Raw genomic sequence first — 18754 nt, forward strand, 5'->3', positions numbered from 1 at the left:
GTGGACGAGTTTGGGGGCACAGAGCCCTTCTTGAGCTCTCTTCATAGAGAAGGGCTCGGAAAAGCAAAGTAAAACCTGAATTTCTGCACAGAATTAACAACCAACCAAATAAGCAGCATGGAGAGAAAAAACCACCACCTCATCCATCCCTGCAGCTCTGTGCCGAACAGGAAGGCAGAACGAGCGACACGCACGTTGCAAAATCTACGTTAAAAAAGCCTAACTGCAGAGTGAGATACCTCCGCAAAGCACGCACGCATTCATGCCGCCTGGCCCGGGGCTCCAGCACCCCGCACAACCACGGGAGCTCTTCTTGGCACGAGAGGACACAACTCACGGCAAATATGCCGGCTGCAGAGCAAGGATTTTAGCAGGCAAATTACCTTCAGTACCAGTCGGGCAGGGGGAGACTGGCCCATCGTACCCAGGGCGTTATAAGGCACACAGGTGTAAGTGCCGAGAGCATCTTCGGTTGCCTCCTCTATCCGGATCGACCCGTCTTCCAGCAGGTTCCAGCCAGAATACTGCAGCAGTGAGCAAGAGAGAGCTGACTTATCCTACACCGACCACAGCTTATTATTCTCCCTTCGGCCAAGCCCCCTGCCTAAGCCCAGGGCAGCTGTCACGTCCCCGGACGATGCCCAATTCAATTCCCAGCATCCAAGCCATCTCCTCAACTGCAGAGAGAGGAAACATGGGCGAGATCAGCCTGTCCAAACGCAGCCCTCCCGGGAAGGGTTGCCCTGCTCTGTACGCAGCCCACGACATGCAGATTTATCTTGCAGCTGCCCTCCTCCCTACACACAGCCAGGCTTCTTCAAGTAGCCCAAAAGATTTAACATCAGAACCTATCACACCCTAAGTAAAACTCGTCCTGGTGGCACCAAGGAGACAACTCCACCCGAGGGGCTGAGGGCACCAAGGACCAGGAACCCACAGCAGCAACAGGTTTAAACGGAATTAAAACTTTGGATCGTTAATATTTAAGCAAAAATTTAAAATACTGAGTGTTTTCTTTAAATATTTAATGGCTAATATCCTTGCTCAGACTATCAAACCATGATTACAGGAAGACAGAGACTTGTTAAAAGGGTCTTTTAACTATCAGTTGCCATTGGAAAAAAAAACCAGGGCCATCAGGAGGTGACTTTAGAGGGAAGCAGGCATTAGGTCTGGGAGATGCAGACAGTGCGCCTACAGGCACCCAGGGCTCCACACAAGAACCCGAATTAACTCTGCCCACAGCTGATAAAGAAGCACAGCGTCATCCCACCCACGGCGCTGCTTCTCTCCTGACGGGCAGGCTGGACCCGCAGGGTGCCCGCTGATGCTCACTGGCGTTTGCAGAGGACACGAGGGTCTGAACCCCCTCTGTGCCCCCACACATCCCTCCCCAGGGGCTTCGTTACCTTCTCGATTCGCAGGGGACGTCCGTCTTTGTTCCACTTGACCAGCGTGACTGGGGGCTCTGCCTCGACCGGGCAGCGGATGTATCCATGTATCCCGATGGGAACATAGATGACAGGGGGCATGTTCACCACGCGGGCAGGATCTGGGAGAACAGCAGCACCGCGTTAGCACGGGGAAAAAGCCCATCCCTCCCCCACCGCCTGGCTTCAGAGGATCTACATTGCTTTTATAATGAATTCCAAACCCAAACACCACCTTGGCTCCTGCAGGCTGTTATCCCCAGGCTTGCTACACACAAATCCACTGTAATACCTGGCATTTCTGGGAGGCTTTACTCATGCCCAGGGTGTTCCTACCTGGGGCTCATTAAAAGTTGCATTTAAGAGGAAACATTAAATACGCCCGCTCCAACATCCCCACCGACTTGCGTCCTGCTGAAGCCCAAGCTGCTCCATCACACTCAGCCTGCGGCGCACGTGCAAGGTGCGATGCATACCCTGCAAGCCGCCCGTCTGCCCCGCAGCCTGGTTTTGCACAGCAGCAATGAAAACTATTTCAACTCCCAAGCCTTAAAACACACCAACTGCAGCAACGAGATGGGAGAAGGGATCCGTGGCCAGGCTGCCATGAGCCCTTTACCTCCTGTTTGTACTCGCAGCTCGTGCCTCATCGAGGCTGGGTTGCGTTGAGCATCAGACACCTCCACCCTTTCCAACAGGATGCAAAAAGCTTAAAATACGTACCTAACCCCCCCCGCGCTGCACCACCCACACAGAGAGGCGTCTCACAATCCTCCAGTCTAGAATGTGTCATTAACAGTGCTTCTAAGAGCTTTTTAATTAAGTGTGAGTGGGTTGGAGAGAATCTAGACTTTCTTTAATAAGAAGCTTTTTTAAAAAAAGTTACTTTTAATAAGAAGAGCGAGTATTTCTACAATCTTGTCTAGACACCGGCAGCGTGAGGTTATGGGAAAATCCTGATGGGGCTTATGCTGCATTAAGGGATGAATGCATTTTTTGGGGGGAGCAGCTTCCCTGCGCTGCTGATGCAGAAACGCAAAGCTGGGGTTAAAGGTAAGCTGTTTTGAAGGAAGGGATGAAGGATGGGGGGGTGCCCTCTCCTTATTGCTTTCTTGGGGCAAAAGCTACCGAGTTTGGGAGCTCTGCTCCCTCCCTGCCGAAACACGTAACCCCAACCGCTCCCTGAAACCATCCGCCCCCAGCAATGGCACCATAACCCAGATTGCCAAGCACTGCATATGGAGCAGGCTTTACCCCCCCCTGCTTAACTCCACCTCTTAGGAAATGTAATCAAGGGCTCCGGCGGCGTGGGAGAGGGTAATGGGATCGAGCCTTTCACTACTAGGTCACTGGCTGGGGGCCAGCCCGGCTCACTGATGACCCAGAGCCGTGTCCCCGTCCGACAGCTGCTTCTTCGGTGGGTGGGACATCAGCCCCCCTGCAAATGAGAAGGTTTGCTCCGGAGGAAAGGGGTTCGCAGCACAAAAAGCCAAGCACACCTCCTTGCACCAAAGCCTCGCCGGGCCGTCTGACCGGCAGATTGTCCAAACGCCAGTTTTCCTGCCATTAGAGCTATTTTTAACAGCTATCAGCCTTGACGAGTGGTCCTGGATTAGCGGCAGGGCAGATTTAATGGCCTGAGGCTGCATGCTTTCCCAAGAGCTGCCCAGCCGGGCGCATCCAAGCCCCGAATCACGCCTCTGCCTGGGCACGGCACCAGTCACACCATCCCCCTGCCCCTTCATCCATCCCCACAGGGAAACGACGGGACCTACCAGCCCTTCTCATAGCGGCTCCCTGCCAGCGTGGGGCTTCCCACTAAGCAGCGCTGGGTCTACAGGCAGCAGCTCTAAGGCAGCCTTCAAAACGCAAGTCGCGAGGCCACTTTGCACAAGCCTGTCTTTCATTATAAAATAAAACCATTGCAGTCTTTTACAGCAGAGCAACATTGCAATTGCGAGCGGCAGCAATTGAGGCCATTACTGTCGAATGCCACAGGACGCCGGTGGCACACTACCCATTACCGCCTGGGGAGCCAGAGAGAACAAGCGTGGGAAGCAACGCTCCTGCTACAGCCCCTTCTCCTCGGCTTGTTTAGATCAGTTACCGCCTGAAAAATATGACACGCAAAGCTACCGAGCTCACAGAAAAACCACGCCGCGGGAACAAGCCCCCATAATAAAAATACGAGTAGGCAGTTGAGAGCAAGAGCCTTGATCCCATGTTTCCCTGCCCAACACAATGATGAAGACAGCGTGCCAGCAGCAGCGGTGGGAGGATGCCCACCTAGTCAAAATGCACTTGTATCAAAGGTGGACACCGGTCCCAGCCGAGCGGTGGTACCCAGGATGCTCAGGCTACTTGCTTGCTTGTTGCCCGCACCCTACAAGCACACGTGGGATGCTCTCAGCCTTTTGCTGAGGATGATTGCGTGCTCATCCAAAGGCTGCTGTCACGTCAACCCAAGCCGCCTAGCATCGCACCGGGACGACAGAGCCTCTGGGGCCTGCCTCAGAGCCGGGAATTATCAATCCCAGCCCCACCCCTCAGGATCAGGCCCCGCTGCCCACACTCACACTGCACCGTCAGGTAGGCAGAGGCTGATGGCGAGCGGCCCAGGCTGTTGCTGGGGATACAGGTGTATTTTCCAGCATCCTCTGGCTTGACACGGAAAATGATCAGCGTCCCATCGATCAGGATCCGCACCCTCAACTTCAGGTCGCTGCAAGAGAAGAGGGGAGAAGGATCGCGGGGAGACCCAGGGGGCAATGCCCACCCCATTGGTGGCCCCAGCACGATCTGGGAGCAGGAGGAGGACACGCCAGCTGCAAACTCACTTCTTGAAGTAGACGTTCTCCTCCTCCCAGTACCACAGGTAGGTGAGGTTCCCGGGGTACGCCTCGGCCTGGCAGGTGAAGAGCGCGTCCTGGGAGATGTTGACCGTGATGTTCTCCGGAGGGGAAACGATGAAGGGAGGTCCTGGAGGGGGGAGAGAAAAACGTCACCCCCACCAGCACAGGTGTCCCTGCAAAGGTTGCTCAGGCTCAGCTCCATCACAGCATTGTTGGCTGGGGGCTGCTGGAGGGCTCTGGGGTAGAGCTGGCCCTGATCCCCCAGGACCACAGGGTGCAGGGGCTGACCTCGAGGGGCACGGTGGCTCTGTTATTCCCAACCCTTTCCCCTAATCTCTGCAGCTTTGGGGAGGGGGCCTGTGGCGCATGGCTCTGCTGCTCCCAGGGCACACAAGCTTACACCTCCCTTCATCCTGAGCACATCTCCAGGATCACATCACCCTCGGGGAAAAATGCAGGGCGAAAACAGCAAACTGCCAGGAGCGGGCAGCGAGCGTCCACAGCTCGCCGACATGGTGAAAGCGGAGCAGATGACACCCCACGCTCCTCTCTGCCAGTAGCTGTTGACCTAATTAAAGATTTATTTAATAAAAGAGGGAGCAAGGAGCAGGAGGCCTACCATACATCACCGCTATCTGACAAGGCGCTTTGTGACAGCCTCAATCTTTTCCCCGCTTTCCGAACAAAACCAAGCTGCCACCAGGGCCCAGATGTTCATCGGCACGGCCACCGCGGTTGCCCCAATTAAGTGGATTCCTCTGTCCTACAAACGGGATGCGGAGCCACAGGGCAGCCAGCACAACGCCGAGCCCGTAAGGCTTGCGGGTCCCTTCGGGGTGGCACCGCAGCCCACCGAGTTCCCCCCACGGAGCCCATTCCCGGCCCCCCGAGGTTGCCAGCAGCTGAGGATGAGCCGGAGGGGCTCGGGTGGAAGATCTCACCTTGAACAAGCAGGCGCGTGGTGTGCACAGCCTCTCCCTGGATGCTGTACGCCCGGCAGGTGTAGGCACCCCTGTCCTCCCGGCTGACGGAGAGCACCGTCAGGCTCCCGTCGCTCACCTAGGAATGACAAGGGAAGACCCTGGAGTGCGGGCAGGGACCCCAGGGGCAGGGGGGTGAACCCTAGCCCCAGCTCAGCACCCTCCCTCCATCCACTCTTCCCACAGTGGAGAGCTGCCAGCACTTTTAGGGCCCGATGAGAAACGGGTTTCCCCGCTCTGCAAGACTTCGGATATTAATAAACCAACACACGCGTTTCTGCTCGACGCCAAGGGGAAGGAAAAAAAAAAAATAAAAAAAATAAATAACCCTCACAACATATTCATCTCCTGCAGAAGTGACTGGCAGGCGGCAGACTCCAAAGCGCTTCTGCCAAGCGCCCCAGCACCATCAGCGCTTCACAAGGAGCGGGATGCCTCGCCGGAGCATCCCCTGCTCCCGAGGGACCCCCTCCACCCCTGGGGTGGGGGTACCAGGGGGAGACCCCGGCTCGGTCGCCATCCTCCCCGTGGGGCCACCTCGCAGCTGCAAGAGGAGCGGCCAAATTCCTCCCCGGGGACACAGCCAAGGAAGGACAGGCGAGGGACAGTCACCCCCGGGGTAGCAGCCCCCCCATGCACAGGGAGCCCTGCTCCCAGCCAGGCTTCCCACCCCCCCACCTCATTCTGCCTCATCCTTCTATTTCAATTAGTAACAAATGATTCCTAATTACTCTCATTAGTGCCTGTGCTGATTCCAATGCCTGATTTACCAATTACAGCTCAGGGGGGAATCTCTGCCCGGGAGACTGGGATGCAAAAAGGGTCCTGGGAGGCAGGGGGGGATGGGAAAATCCTCCTTGCCCAAACCTCCCGCTGCCCCAGCCCCGTAGCACCCATCCCGTTCTCCAGGCTACAGCCCCCACCCCATCTCTGGGATCCAGCACAGCACCTGGCTGGAGGACAAGCATTCCCAGGGAGCAGTTCGGGTGCCCTAAACGCTGGGTGGGGGGGTGGTGTCCAGCCCACACCCGAGGGCAGGCAGCACCAGAGGCTGCTGCTCAGCAGAGATGGATGGGGGCGGGGGGGGAAGGAATGGGCATCTCAGCAAGGAGAAGTGCTGAGAAAGCACACCCGGCTCCAGGCACGGCAGAGCTGCCGCCGCTGTGGTCCCATCGATACCGTCCCCGCCGGCGGGGCGCCCGGGAGCCCCCCGCGGCAGCCCCTGCCGCCCACCTACCTGGTACTTGCCATTGGCACCCAAAAGTTCTCCCTCTTTCAGCCAGGTGACGATGGGCTTGGGGTTCCCGAACGCCATGCAGGTCAAGGTGACACTGCTGCCTTCCTTCGCTTCTACGTACTGCGGCGGCGTCTCCGTGAAAGTGGGGGGAGCTGTGGGGCAGGGGGGAGACCGTGATGACCCCCCCCGTTTCACACGTGGCTGCTGTGGGTCTCGGGGGGGGGGGGGCAGGGTGACAGAGAGGGGGGGCTGCCGCCTGGAAATGGGGGACACGCCGCACATCCCCGCGGCGGGGCTGGGACCACCCCAAAGGCAAAACGGGGCTGCAGGGAGGGGGATGACAGCGGCTGTCACGGGGGGGGGCTGTCCCCAGGGACACCCGCCGAGGGCGTCCCCTCCGGGCCACATTGCACCGCAGCCCTGTCCCCTCTCCCCCCCACCAGCTCCAGGGCACAGCACCGCGTCGTCCCCCCCATTGCACATTAACTTGCTATTGTCAAAACATGGGAAAACACCGCAGTGCAGATCGAAAGGCTCCTTCCTGATGAAAGAGGCTGGCAGGATTACAGCCCGCCCCTAATTACCAGCAGTTGTTAAAGCCCACTTTCGAGGAAGACAGGTTGGCAATTTAATCTGCTCGGGGAAAAAAAGAATTATATTTTGTTTCTCCCCAAATGATTTTTATTTTCCCCTAAGAAAATTAAGCATTGTAACGAGCCGGGGGAAAGCCACAGCCTTCCCCCTGAAAGCAATTCCTCAGACCAGGAGGATTACAGTTATTATTTTGTTATTAAGCCCCTGCGTGCCCCGTGCCGCGTAAAACCCCAAAAGCACCCCATTTTGCACAGGGGGTTGAGCCCGGGGAGGGACAGGGCACCTGGGGCACCAATGGCCACTTCCAGCCCCTCGGGCCAGCAGTTTGCAGGATCCATGCGCGCCATGGAAGTGAAACAGGCACCATCCTCCTCCTCGTCCTCTCGCTTCCCTCTCTCCCTCCTTCCCAAGCCCTCTGAGCTCGTTAGCAGGCAGGAGGAGAGCAGGCAGGCGGGGGGAAAGGAGGCAGTGGCAAGGCAGGGTGCAGGCAGGGATGGGGCTGGTGTGCTGCACAGCCCTGCTTGCAAAGCTTCCGCTCGCTAATTGGGCTCAATTAGGTGGCTCTGCTCCGTGCCACAGCCCAGCCGTCCCCAGGAAAGGTTAAATTAATTGCTCAAGGTCAGGCAAGACCAGCGAGGAGCTGCCAGTGCCCACATCTCTTCTCCAACCACCCCACTGCAGCAGGAGAGGCACAGCCCTGCTGCTGGGCTAAAAATAAAGACCTCTCCTGATGTGGAAAACAACAGTTTGCTAATTAGTTTAATATGCAGCCTTAATAAAATGAAAAAGTAATTTGAGTAAATCTGAATTTCAAGAAAACAAAGATTTGATTTTCTGATCTGTTTGTTAAGAGGACACTCGTTCCCAGCCCCGTTTCTTGATGTCTCTCCTTCAAACAAGCTCTGCGTAATTAAACTGCGCAATCCCTAATAAAAGTTTGTCCCTTTTTAAGTCACGCCCCGGCTGGAGCAGCCAGCCTGGATGGCTTCAGGCTCGCTCGTCTGCAAGGCGCAGATCCCATCGAGGTCCAGCGTCCATCCGAAATCAAAGGGAAACCCATCTCGGCACCACACGCGACCCCACGGCGATGCTGCAAGCCCCCCCACCGCGCTCAGCTCACCGTTGACCGTGAGATGGACCCAGCTGCCGTTGTGGAAGGTGTCGTACTGCTGGTCCAGCATGAGCACTTTGCACTCGTACCAGCCCTGGTCCTCGGAGCGGACCTGGTCAATGCGCAGGGAGGCTTTGTCGTGCAGGCTGGCCCGGCCTGCAGGGAGAGCACAGCCATCGGTTCGGCAGCCCCCGGCCCCACGCGATGGCCCCACCACCACCACCAGAACCAGACCAGTCCCCCCAGAGCATCGCTGCAAGGGACACCCCAGCCCGGTGCAGGCACCGAGCGGCTGCAGCACCTTTGGGACCGGGCAGCATCCCACCATCCCCGCTTTTGGGGCTGGTTGCAGCCGGCCAGCAACATGCTCGCCCAACACCACTCACCCAAACTGCGGTGGTCGGGCAAGGTGCCTTGAGCGGCGTCTGCCCGCAGCGATGCCGGCCTTCTGCTCCCATCCGGGGGCTGGCGGCGGTACAGCCGGCAAGCAGGAGCGCCCCAAAGCTTATCCCCGGCCCGGGAGCCTCCCAAAAAGCAGGGTGGCCCTGGGCTGACCCCGTGCACAGCCTGGGAAACTGGGGCTGGCAGCAAAGCAGCCCAAACCCGCACCCCAGCCCGGCGGCCACTGGGCTCCAGCATCGCTCAAGCATGAGCTGAGTTTGGCAGGGCTCAGCCCAGGCTCAGGTGCTGGCATCCTCCCTGCTGCAGGATTTCCCAGGGGAGCAATTTCGGTGGAGGAAGCCCCACAGAGCCTGGAAGCAAGACCCAGGGAAGTTCCTCAGGATGGTGCTCCCTAGGGAATGGCATATGGAAACGGGTCTGTCCCACCACGCCACTCCACTCCTCCACTCGCGGCTGGTCCCCAGCCCAGACACCCCACCAGAAGCCACCGGCCACGTGGGGCAGGTGGCATGTTGGCGAGCTGCCACATGGCCTCTGCAGCTCCAACTTGCCACCTCCGCCCAGCACGTGGCCCCGGCTCCATCCCCACCATCCCCCCAGCATCCCAGCATCCCCCCTCTCAGGCTCACAGCTGCTCTGGGGTGCAGCGGCAGCAGCGGCAGCAGCAGCAGCAGCAGCCGCCGCCACCACCACCACACATCACCCTGGGTTTCTCTGCCTTGCTTGCTCCCATCCTACGCAGCCCAGCTGGCTTCCTAGCACTGCTGCTTAATTAAAACCAACTGGGTGGAAAGCGAGCAACGAGAGGCAGAGCCCCGCGCGGTTTCCGACAGAGGAGCGGATGGAGCAGAGCTGCACATCCCAGGCTGCGCCGCAACCGGGACCCGGCACGTCCCCCTCATACCCACCCACGCCCCCCAGACTCACCGGCATACTCCGGGTCGACATGGGGAGGGTAAAACCCAAACTTGATGAAGATGGGTATGGGGACGCCGAACTTGAACCACTCCACGACATAGGGAGGGGGCTGCCCCGTGAGCGGGTGGATCACGTCGCATCCCAGGATCACACTCTCGCCAGCGCGAGCGGTCACGAACTCGGGCTCCTCCCTCGAGCCGAGGGCACCTGCGAGCGGGCGAAGGAAGAAACTGTGGCTGATCCCATCCCTGGACCCTGGCATCGGTGTTAGCCGGAGGACCAGGACTCCCGGGAGGGCTGTAGCGGAGATGATGCCCGGCCCCGGCCACATGGCTCTGCCAAGGGTATCACCCCAGGGATGGGTCTCCCCCACCCTGAAACCCAGGGGGGGTCCCCAAGCCCCTCCACCCAGCTCCAGGGCTACCCCAAGCCGCTACAGGACTCAGGAGGGTGACCTTCAAGTACCTGCTGCTCTGGGATGGCTTCCCACCCCCTGCACCAGGGCGAGGGTGGTGCCCAGCAACCCCGCAGGGGTTTCGGGGACCCCCTGTTCTCAGCAGAGGGGGTGCCTGGAGCACGCCTAGCGCTGCTCCCCACCTAGCAGCTCTGTCAGGGCTGCCCCGCATCCCTGCGGCAGGGAAAAGGCTGCTTTTGCAGCCCCGCTCGCGCCCCTGCATCCTCTGGCGAGTGGGACCGAGCACGCAGGGACCACCGACGCGCAGATCCAGCTTTCCCACAGGAGCTGCCCCAGGCTGGGCAGAGCCACCGGAGCAGCGATGCTCCGGCCAAGCCCACCCATCCTCAGGCATCCCAGAGAACCCCGGGCCTGAAACCCGGCTGCAACCTGTGCATCGAGTCTGGCACCCTGCTCCTCCCACCCAGCCCCAGCCCTCGGCTGGGGTAATTAAACAGGGCTTTGGTCTCAGCCTCAAATGAAGGCACTGCTCCACCCTGGCCGTGCCTCCCTGCTCAGCTGCAGCCTGTTGTCATCCTGCTCTCACCATCAGCAGCAAAGCTGCATCCTCAGCACGGCTTTCAGAAAGGGAGAGGGAAACCCAAGGCTGGGGGGGGGGGAAGAGCCAAGGGGAGGTCTCCAAAACTGCAGGCGCAGGGTTCGGCCCCACATCTCCCTTCCCATCGAGGAAGGGCCCCCCCATTTTTCCTGGCACACACATGGCCACCGCCTGCTCCGGGGGGGATGCTCGGGGAAGCACGTTCCCACTCCTCCGCTCTGCTCCTCGGGGCTGCCGGTGATTGGCGGCGAGTGACATCACCGCTTCCCCACCACGGGAGCCGAGCATCACCGGCTATTTTTGGCTCTGGCACAAGCGCATACCGGCAAGAGGCCCGCGCCGTGCCACCCAACGGGCATGCCGGCCGAATGCCCCCACGGGAAGGGGAACGGGCAGAGCCGGCCGTGCCAACAGCCCGGGCCGCTGCCGAAACCCCCTGCGAGGCGTGCCACCGCAGAGGAGAAGAGCCCCGTGGCCAGCGCCAGGCGTCCTCTGTGCCCACAGCACCGGCAAGCCGGGCACCGGGGCGGGATGGCGGCCGTTTAACCGGGAGGGCTGGCTGGTGGCAGCAGGGAAGGCGACGCCGGGATGCGGAGCTGCGAACCATCTGCGAGGAGCAGACGTTGCATCGCACGCCCGCTGCAGGCACCCGGCCCTCCTACGGGGGGCGGGGGGGGTCCCCGCACGGCACACGCGCACCCCGCTCCTGCCCCCCGCTTTGCATCGCCCTGACGACGGCTCTCGCACCTCTCCATCCCTCCTTATCGCTGCATCGCCAGCGAGCTCGAGCGTTCGCGCCCCGTCAGCGGGGACGGTGGTGTCAGCCCTCCCCTGCCAGCCCGATCCCGCTGCACCCATCTGGGGGGCTGCACTGTGGGGCTGGGAACCCCCCCTCCCTGCCCACGGTTCCCCCCCCCAGTGCCGATCGGGGACAGCGGCTGTCACGTGCTGCTCAAGAGCATCCAAGGACGCGCGCTTCCCCGGCCGCCTTGCCCGAGCGAGCGGGTCCCCGGCACCTCGCCGCCTTCAAAGGGACGGTCCTGCTTTCCAGCGGCGGCAGAGGATGGAGGCGGCAGTGCCCCCAGCCCCTTCCCAAGCCCCCCCTCCCGCCCCAGCCCACCAGCTCCTTTGGGTACCAAGGTGGGATCTTGGTTTCCAGCTCCTCAATGCCAAACGGAGCCTGGGATGCTGACGCTTACCCAGCTGGAGAAGCACGCCGCCCAAGAGACCACCCAGACGCCCTGGGGATGGGCACCGGGGAGGCACACTCACAGCCCTAAGCCGGGATCCCCTGGCCGGCTCCCCCAGCAAACCAGTGGGTGACGTCCCCGGGGAGGGGACAAGCCAGCCAACTCTGCCGGACCCACGCCTGGCCAGGGCCGCCCAGCTGAAGGAAAATAGGTCAGCCCCAGCAGCTCGCAGCGCCGGTGTCTGATCGCGAGGCCGGTGGGGAATTGCACGCACGGCTGAGCATCGCCTCCCCACATGCACGGCCGACTGGCAGCCACGGCGGCTAACTGGCCCCCGGCTCTCCCCAGCTGCCACCCGCCCCGCCACCGGCCCCCGTGCCCTCCTGTCCCCGTTTCCAGAGACAGCAGGAACGCAGCGGGGAGATGTTTTACAGACCCCTCCTCGGGTCTCCCCAACCTCCCAACCTGCTAACCCTGCGCTCCCAGCGCCGACCAGGTTTTCCTCCCAAGTCCTGGCCGCTGAAGGCACGTGAGCGGTGGAGACTTCAGCTCTCAATTCAAAGAAGTGTTTCTCACCCCCACATTTGTGGGGAAACGCTTGAAAACAATCCACAGATGCCAGAAGAAGCAGAGCGCAAACAGACGAGGTATTTTTAAACCCACTTGATTTTTCCCAGCCAAGTTCAGGGGGGTTTCAAGGCTCAACGTGTGGTTTGGAAATAGGGTCAACATCAGGGAGCTGCAGCGGGGACACAAACGCCAAATCCCCCCTCGGTGCGGGAGCTCACGTGAAGCTGGGGGATGCCTCATAAAGAAAAACAAGTAATCAACAGGCTTCGTCATCCAAGCAGATCCAGGAAAAATAAAAGCACGCTGTGTGCCAGGAGGCAAGAATACAAGATGCGGAGGTGGAGTTGAACAGCATCCCAAAGGGAGAGGAGGGAAAGCTGCCGCCACGTAGAGACGGTGCCACCGCGGGTCTCCCCGGGATGGCGATTGCCAAGGCTGGGAAGACCCTCGCCCGGGCCTGGGCATCCAGTTCCTCCCGTCCTGAGAGCAGAGACGCAAGGCAACAGGGGACTCGGTGAAGCTGGTGGTACCCAGCATCTCGGGCGCACTCACTGAAGCGGGACCCTTCCTGCAGACGCTCCGCGAGAAGGACGCGGCCGCAGCAGAGCGGGTTTCCAAATGAACTAGCGCTGCACCTCGGCTCGCGGTGGGGATAAACACCAATGCCACACAGCCAAGGGACGATGGTGAAGAGCCCGGGAAGGCTGCCCTGCCCAGCGGACACCCATGCCCTGGGGTCAGAGAGAGGATCCCAACCTGACCCCCCACCCCAGGCGCTTGTCCCCATCCCCGTCCTCCCGTGGGGATGGGCTGAAGGAGCAGGCATGAGGCCCCGAGCCTGTGGACCTCTCCTCCCCGCCGAGCGGAGACGCGATCTGCTCTGACACATCCCGCTCACATCAGCGGAGGCGGGATATGGCGGGGATCTCTGAGGACAAGGCCACCGGCGTGGCATATGGAGGCCAGCAGGGAAGGAGAGCAGGCAGCCAGCACCACGAAACAAGCACGGCAGCGACCGCAGCCTGCGGCAGGGGTTGGGGGGACACCCGTTCCAGGGACCCAGCCTGCAGAGCCGGTGCGTGGGATGCGGGGAGAGCTGCCTGCCCCCCCCACAACAGCTCAGTGGGGGCTGCAGCCCCCCACTGCAAGTTTGGACCCGCAGCCCTCCGTCCCGAGAGCATCCACCTGTCCCCTGGTGGGGGGCAGCCTCGGGGGGGGGCCAGGAACACAGCCCTCGCCCCCTCCCCCAGCTGGAAAGAAGCATCTGGGCCTTCAGCGCGATTCCTGCGTTTTAAACCCAATTTTCCAGATGGATGGAGGGCGACACGCAGGTCAAGTGACGTGCCTCAAGGTCACGCGGGGCCAGCGGAGGAGCAGGATTAGCTGTGAGGGGTGGCTCGGCACCCCGTTCACGGCAAGATGGTGACTTCAAACCCCTGTCCCCGGGGACAAGGGGTGTCCTGTGGGACCGCCAACACCGTCCCCACGCAAGCAGGCAGCTGCCCCGGCACCCCCAGGGGAGCACGCGTGCCCAGGGTGCTGCCCCACGGCAGCCCCCCACCTGCCACGGTGGGTCCCCACTCCCCACGATGACACAGATGGGACAGTGCCCAGCTGGGTGACAGCTCAGCAGGCATATGTGCTAGCACGGGTCGGTGCTCAGAGAGGCACAGAGATGGAGCGTGCAAGAAAATGACTTCCTCGTGGGCATCCCGGTGTCCCCACTCCCGCCTGGGTGTCCCCGGCACCCCCTCCCTCCAAATGCCACCGGTCCAGCGTAGAGCATCCCCACGTGCCACACGGCAGCCGCCTTGTGGGAGCCATCATCTCCCAGCAACGACCAGCAGCTACCTGCACACTCCCTGCGAGCTCCCTCCATGCGCCACAGGGCCGAGTGAGCAGAGCAGCTGCGGCAGGAGGCTGGAGCCGAAATCGCTCCCAGGCGAGAACTCCTGCACCCAGAGAGCACTGCCGGGGTACTGTGCCCCTCAACCCAGCGCATCCAGACCCACATCGTGCCGGTACCCACGGGCAGGCTGCTCGCATCGCCTTTCCCGCGGAGTGGCGCGTACCACCCCGATGCCTTCGCAGCCCTCCGACTGGTAACTGGGATGCAGGCAGCGCTCTGAGCTGCCCGCCAGCAGCTCCTGAATCACGCTGTTCCTGGCTCAGGCAGCCCTCCCACCAACGCCAGCCTCTCCATGGTGAAGCAAGAGGAAGGGAGTTGTTTTTCCAAAGGCCAGCTGGTCGCCCAGGGCCCGCCGCTCAGGAGATGCCTACCGCAGGGGAAGGGAGAGGGAAGAACTCCTCCATCAGCACGGCACGGGGCTGGACCCACTGCTCGCCCATCTGCAAGGCTTCTCTTCCAGCCTGAAGCCACGACCTCCAAGACGGAGGACTGGAGGTGAATGGGAGCTAACCCATCGCACCACAGCTCCGGAGAGGAACTCGCAGGGTCCACCCATCACCAGCGAAGCTGCATCTTCCAAGTCAAAAGCCAACCAAGCCGGGAAAGCATCACCGCAAAAACCCTCCGGCAAGCCAAGTCAACGACCGAGACGCGCACATCCCTCCCTGCGCCGCGCGCTCCCATCCAACGGGTCCAGAGGAGCAGAAATCCTCCGGGGAAGGATGGAAATGGGAGCTGGGCCAAGGCCCTTGGCCGCTCCCAGTGCCAAACCATCCCCTTGCCAGAGGAGAGTGGGGCCAAAGCCGCACATGCCAAAGCCGGTGGCTGCCGGTCCAAACCCCTCCACAGCTGACAAGGCACCAGCCCTCGCATGCAAGGGCTCTGTGCCGGGAGCGAGTAAGGGATGCAGCACCGGCACGGCCACGGCAAGCCGCTCTGACCGGCCAAGGTCAGCGCCGCGAGCATCACCTGCCACTGCGTCCGGGGGGGACCTCTTCGACGGGAGCCCTCGCCCAGGACTGGTGAAGCCAAATCCTCCCTCCGCAAACCGCGCCTGCCGGATCAGCGAGCATCCCCGTGCGGCGCTGCGTCACGCTCGTGGGAGAGGGAGGAAAAGCCCCTCGGCTTCACGGCACCGCCGGGAATGCCAGGAGGCCGGATCCCTCCTCCGACACCCACTCCCGGCGCGGTCACGTCCCAGCTCTCCTCCCCCACGCCGTAAGAGAGAATAACGTGCCCTCCTTCCCTCTCTGAGCCGATTAACGCCTGGAAAGCCCCCGGAGAGCCAGGCCAGGCAAGAGGGCTGCTCAGGGCCAGCGCTGCTGCATCTCAGCCCGACTCAGCGAGGAGGAGGTGGCATGGGAGGAAGGCCATGGCCAAGGGAAAAGCCCCAGCGAGCGCGCTGGCGCGTGGTGAGCCCCAGCTCTGCTCCGAAGCCCCGTCCCCAAGCGACGGGGGGTGACAGCCCCCCACGAGGAGTGGACGGTGCTGGGGCGAGTCCCACGGGCTTCCCGTCCCCACGCAGCCCTCCCGCAGGGGCCGTGCCGGCCCGCAGCACCCCCTCGCCCGCTACGCCCGGCGCCCACCCACGCATTACTCACGGCGCGCTCATTCATCACGTACACACCGCTCCGTCGTACGTGCGGCACCCCCACGCCCGGGGTCCCCGGCGTGCGCCCACCCACCCTGGCACCGGTTCGGGAGCCCCATCCGAGTGGTTCCAAGGTATTTCCAAGTTCCCAGGCACTGAGCTCGCCACTCTGCTCCTCTCCCTCTACAAACCGCTGCTGCAAACCACCGCCTCGCCACGCCGCAGGATGCATTTCAGGCAGGCAGCAGCCGGCCGCTGCTCAACAGCAAGAGGGGGCCCCATCCCCCAAAAAAGGGCAGCCCCATCCCGACAGCACCATCCCACCCCCCCCACTCCCCCCTGCCATCAAGGAGCCGGCTGCCAGGCAGAGACGCCAAGGGTCCGTGGCAGGGTGCAGATGTGACCCCGCGCGCTCCAGGAGCACCGTGATGCAGTGGGGAGGCGGGGGAGGTTGCGGCACCCCGGCGCACGCCAAGGTGCCCCCTCTCCCAGCCCACCCGCGCCCGCCGAGGCGGTGTTCCCCCGTGCCGTGGGGTGGGGAGCGGCGGTGGCCGCCAGCCAGGCATCGCTTGCTGCTGGCGGCCACCGCATCCCCACGGGCAGGGCTCGGTGACGCCCAGGGCGCAGGTCCCGGGTCCCATCCCGGGTAGGGACCACCGGGGTGCAAGGGCCGCCCCGTGCCCGGCGAGGTACCGGCAGCAGAGATGGGAGATGGTGCTGCACCGGCAGCGGGCAGCTCCCCTTCTTCCTGCAGGGATGGCTGGGGGGGAAGGAGGGGGCTGGCAGTTAAAGAAAAAGAAGCCAGAGCAGGAAAATCAGGGTTATTCCCCGCTGCCGTCTCTCTCCTGACCTTGGACAACCCTGTGCCTCAGTTTACCCTGGCGCAGCAGCCTGCCTGCAGCGGAGGGGGAAGGAGGGCAGCCTCCCCTGGGCAGAGGGGAGCAAAGTCACCCCCAAACCCGCAGCACAGCGGGGGACTCTGCAGGGGAAGGCACCGAATCCCTTTTGCATTTCTCCTTGCCCAGCCGGGCTACCCTTGCAGGGAAGGAAGGGCAAACGCTGCCCGCGCCCCCCGGAGCTCCTGCCTGCTGCTTCCCCCCCCCAGCCTGGGAGAAGAAAAAGGGAGAAGGAGAAACGCTTGCCCGTCCCCGGCCAGGGGACCACGCTGCCCCGCTTCTCCCCCGCGCACCCAGCCAGGCGTGCCCCCCGCAAGGTTGCCTTTCTCCCAAGGGGAATTTGCAAGCGGAGACCCAGGCAAAAAGAAGCAAAACCTGCCGCACACCAGCGCCGGGAGCCGCTGCCGGCTCCTCCTTCCTCAACTTCCCGACTTCCCTCCGGGAGGTCACTGCCAAAAACGCCTGGGGAAGATGCGCGGGGGGCTCCCAGCTTCCCAACAGCCCCCCCCCCCCCCCCCCCCCCCCCAGACGCCAGCAGCGGGGAAGAACGAACTAGCCAGCGCCTACGCTGCAGCGCCGGCGCCCGGGGACACGGGCAGCGCTCAGCCCCCCCCCCTCGCTCCCCGCACAGGCGCCGGAGAGGACGCAAACCCCCCCCCGCCGGAGCCGCAGCGCGCCGCACCCCCAGGGCGTGCTCCCCCCGTTCCCGGTGCAAAGCTCCGGGACGTGCCCCCCCCTATCCCTCCGCTGCGAGCTCCCCGGTGCATGCACATCATCCCCCCCCACCCCCGCAGCCGGTACATCGAGGCGGGGGGGGGAGGATTGCAGAGGCGGCCCCGCCGAGCCCGGCGGACACCCCCCCCCCACGGGGCACCCCGGAGGAGGACGTCCCGCCGCCCCACTCACCTTGGACGGGCAGCCCGCGGGCGCCGAGCACACTTGCTACCAAAGCGGCCACATACCAAATCATAGTACTACCGGCCCCCGGTGAGCAGCATCTTCCGCCCGCCGGGCGGCCCGGCCGGGGCGGGGCAGGGCTCCCCGGGCCGGGGTAGGGTTCCCCGGGCCGCAGCGGGGCTGGCCGGGCCGGAGGGGCGGCTCAGGGCCGGCCGCCGGCCGCCGCCGCTGCGCCCATGCCCGCGCCCATGCCGCCGCCTCAGCCGCACCTGCCCTCCGCCGCACGGCGCGGGGCGCAGCCTAGCCTGCGCCCTTTAGCGGCTCGGTGCCGCCCCCGCCTTCCTCCCATTGGCCGGCGCCCCGGCGGAGTGGGCGGTGATTGGCCGGCGGCGGGGCCCGGGCCCGTTTCAAGGTGGGTTGGCGCGCGCGGGGCCCCTGCGCCGCAGTATCATGCGCACTGCCGGGAGCGGCGGGCGGTGCGCCGGATCGGCACGGCTCGGATCGGCTCGGCTCGGGGTCACCTCCGCCGACCGGTCACCTCCCGACCGGCTCTGCCACCCGCCCCGGAGCGGCGTCTCCTCCCGGTCCCCAAGTGTGCCCCCTGCACCGGCACAGTGTCACCTTCCCGCTCCCAGATGTGCCCCCTGCACCGGCCCAGCATCACCTCCCTGTCTCCAGATGTGCCCCCCTCCACCAGCTCAGCATCACCTCCCGGTCCCCAGATGTGACCCCTGCACAGCTCAGCATCACCTCCCTGCTCCCAGATGTGACCCCTGCACAGCTCAGCATCACCTCCCTGCTCCCAGATGTGCACCCTGCACGAGCACAGCATCACCTCCCTGGTCCCAGATGTGCCCCCTGTACCGGCTCAGCATCACCTCCCTGTCCCCTGATGTGCCCCCTGCACCAGCTCAGCGTCACATCCCTGCTCCCAAATATGTCCGCTGCCCTTGTGCAGCATCACCTCCCTGTCCCCTCATGTGTCCCCTGCCCCAGTGCAGCATCACCTCCCAGTCCCCAGATGTGCCCCCTGCACCGGCTCAGCATCACCTCCCTGCTCCCAGGTATGTCCCCTGCCCTGGTGCAATGTCACCTCCCTGTCCCCAGCTCTGCCACCTGCCCCTGCTGCCATACATCACCTCTCTGACACCCCAATGCCACTTT

At 63.0% G+C, this 18754-nt stretch overlaps 1 protein-coding gene across 12 annotated transcripts in view; it reads right to left on the reverse strand.

Moving 5' to 3' along the window:
• Window positions 1-17863, reverse strand: part of IGSF9B (immunoglobulin superfamily member 9B) — a 44215-nt gene extending 26352 nt beyond the window's left edge. For 11 of the 12 annotated variants that reach the window (XR_008235095.1, XR_008235094.1, XR_008235096.1 and 8 more), the window contains exons 1-9: window positions 17600-17862; window positions 9534-9731; window positions 8214-8360; window positions 6500-6651; window positions 5224-5341; window positions 4268-4409; window positions 4007-4152; window positions 1410-1552; window positions 384-524 (exon numbers count right to left, since the gene is read on the reverse strand). Coding sequence is in view for 8 of the 12 variants with exons in the window: in XM_052786407.1 (XP_052642367.1) it covers window positions 384-524; window positions 1410-1552; window positions 4007-4152; window positions 4268-4409; window positions 5224-5341; window positions 6500-6651; window positions 8214-8360; window positions 9534-9731; window positions 17600-17663 (1251 nt within the window). In the remaining 4 variants the exon portion in view is untranslated. Of the gene's footprint in view, window positions 1-383; window positions 525-1409; window positions 1553-4006; window positions 4153-4267; window positions 4410-5223; window positions 5342-6499; window positions 6652-8213; window positions 8361-9533; window positions 9732-17599 lie in introns of all 12 variants that reach the window. The other variant, XM_052786408.1, reaches the window with a different exon arrangement.
• Window positions 17864-18754: the final 891 nt, after the last annotated feature.

The sequence above is a fragment of the Harpia harpyja genome, chromosome 4 (assembly GCF_026419915.1).
Source record: "Harpia harpyja isolate bHarHar1 chromosome 4, bHarHar1 primary haplotype, whole genome shotgun sequence".
Taxonomy (NCBI): Eukaryota; Metazoa; Chordata; class Aves; order Accipitriformes; family Accipitridae; genus Harpia; species Harpia harpyja.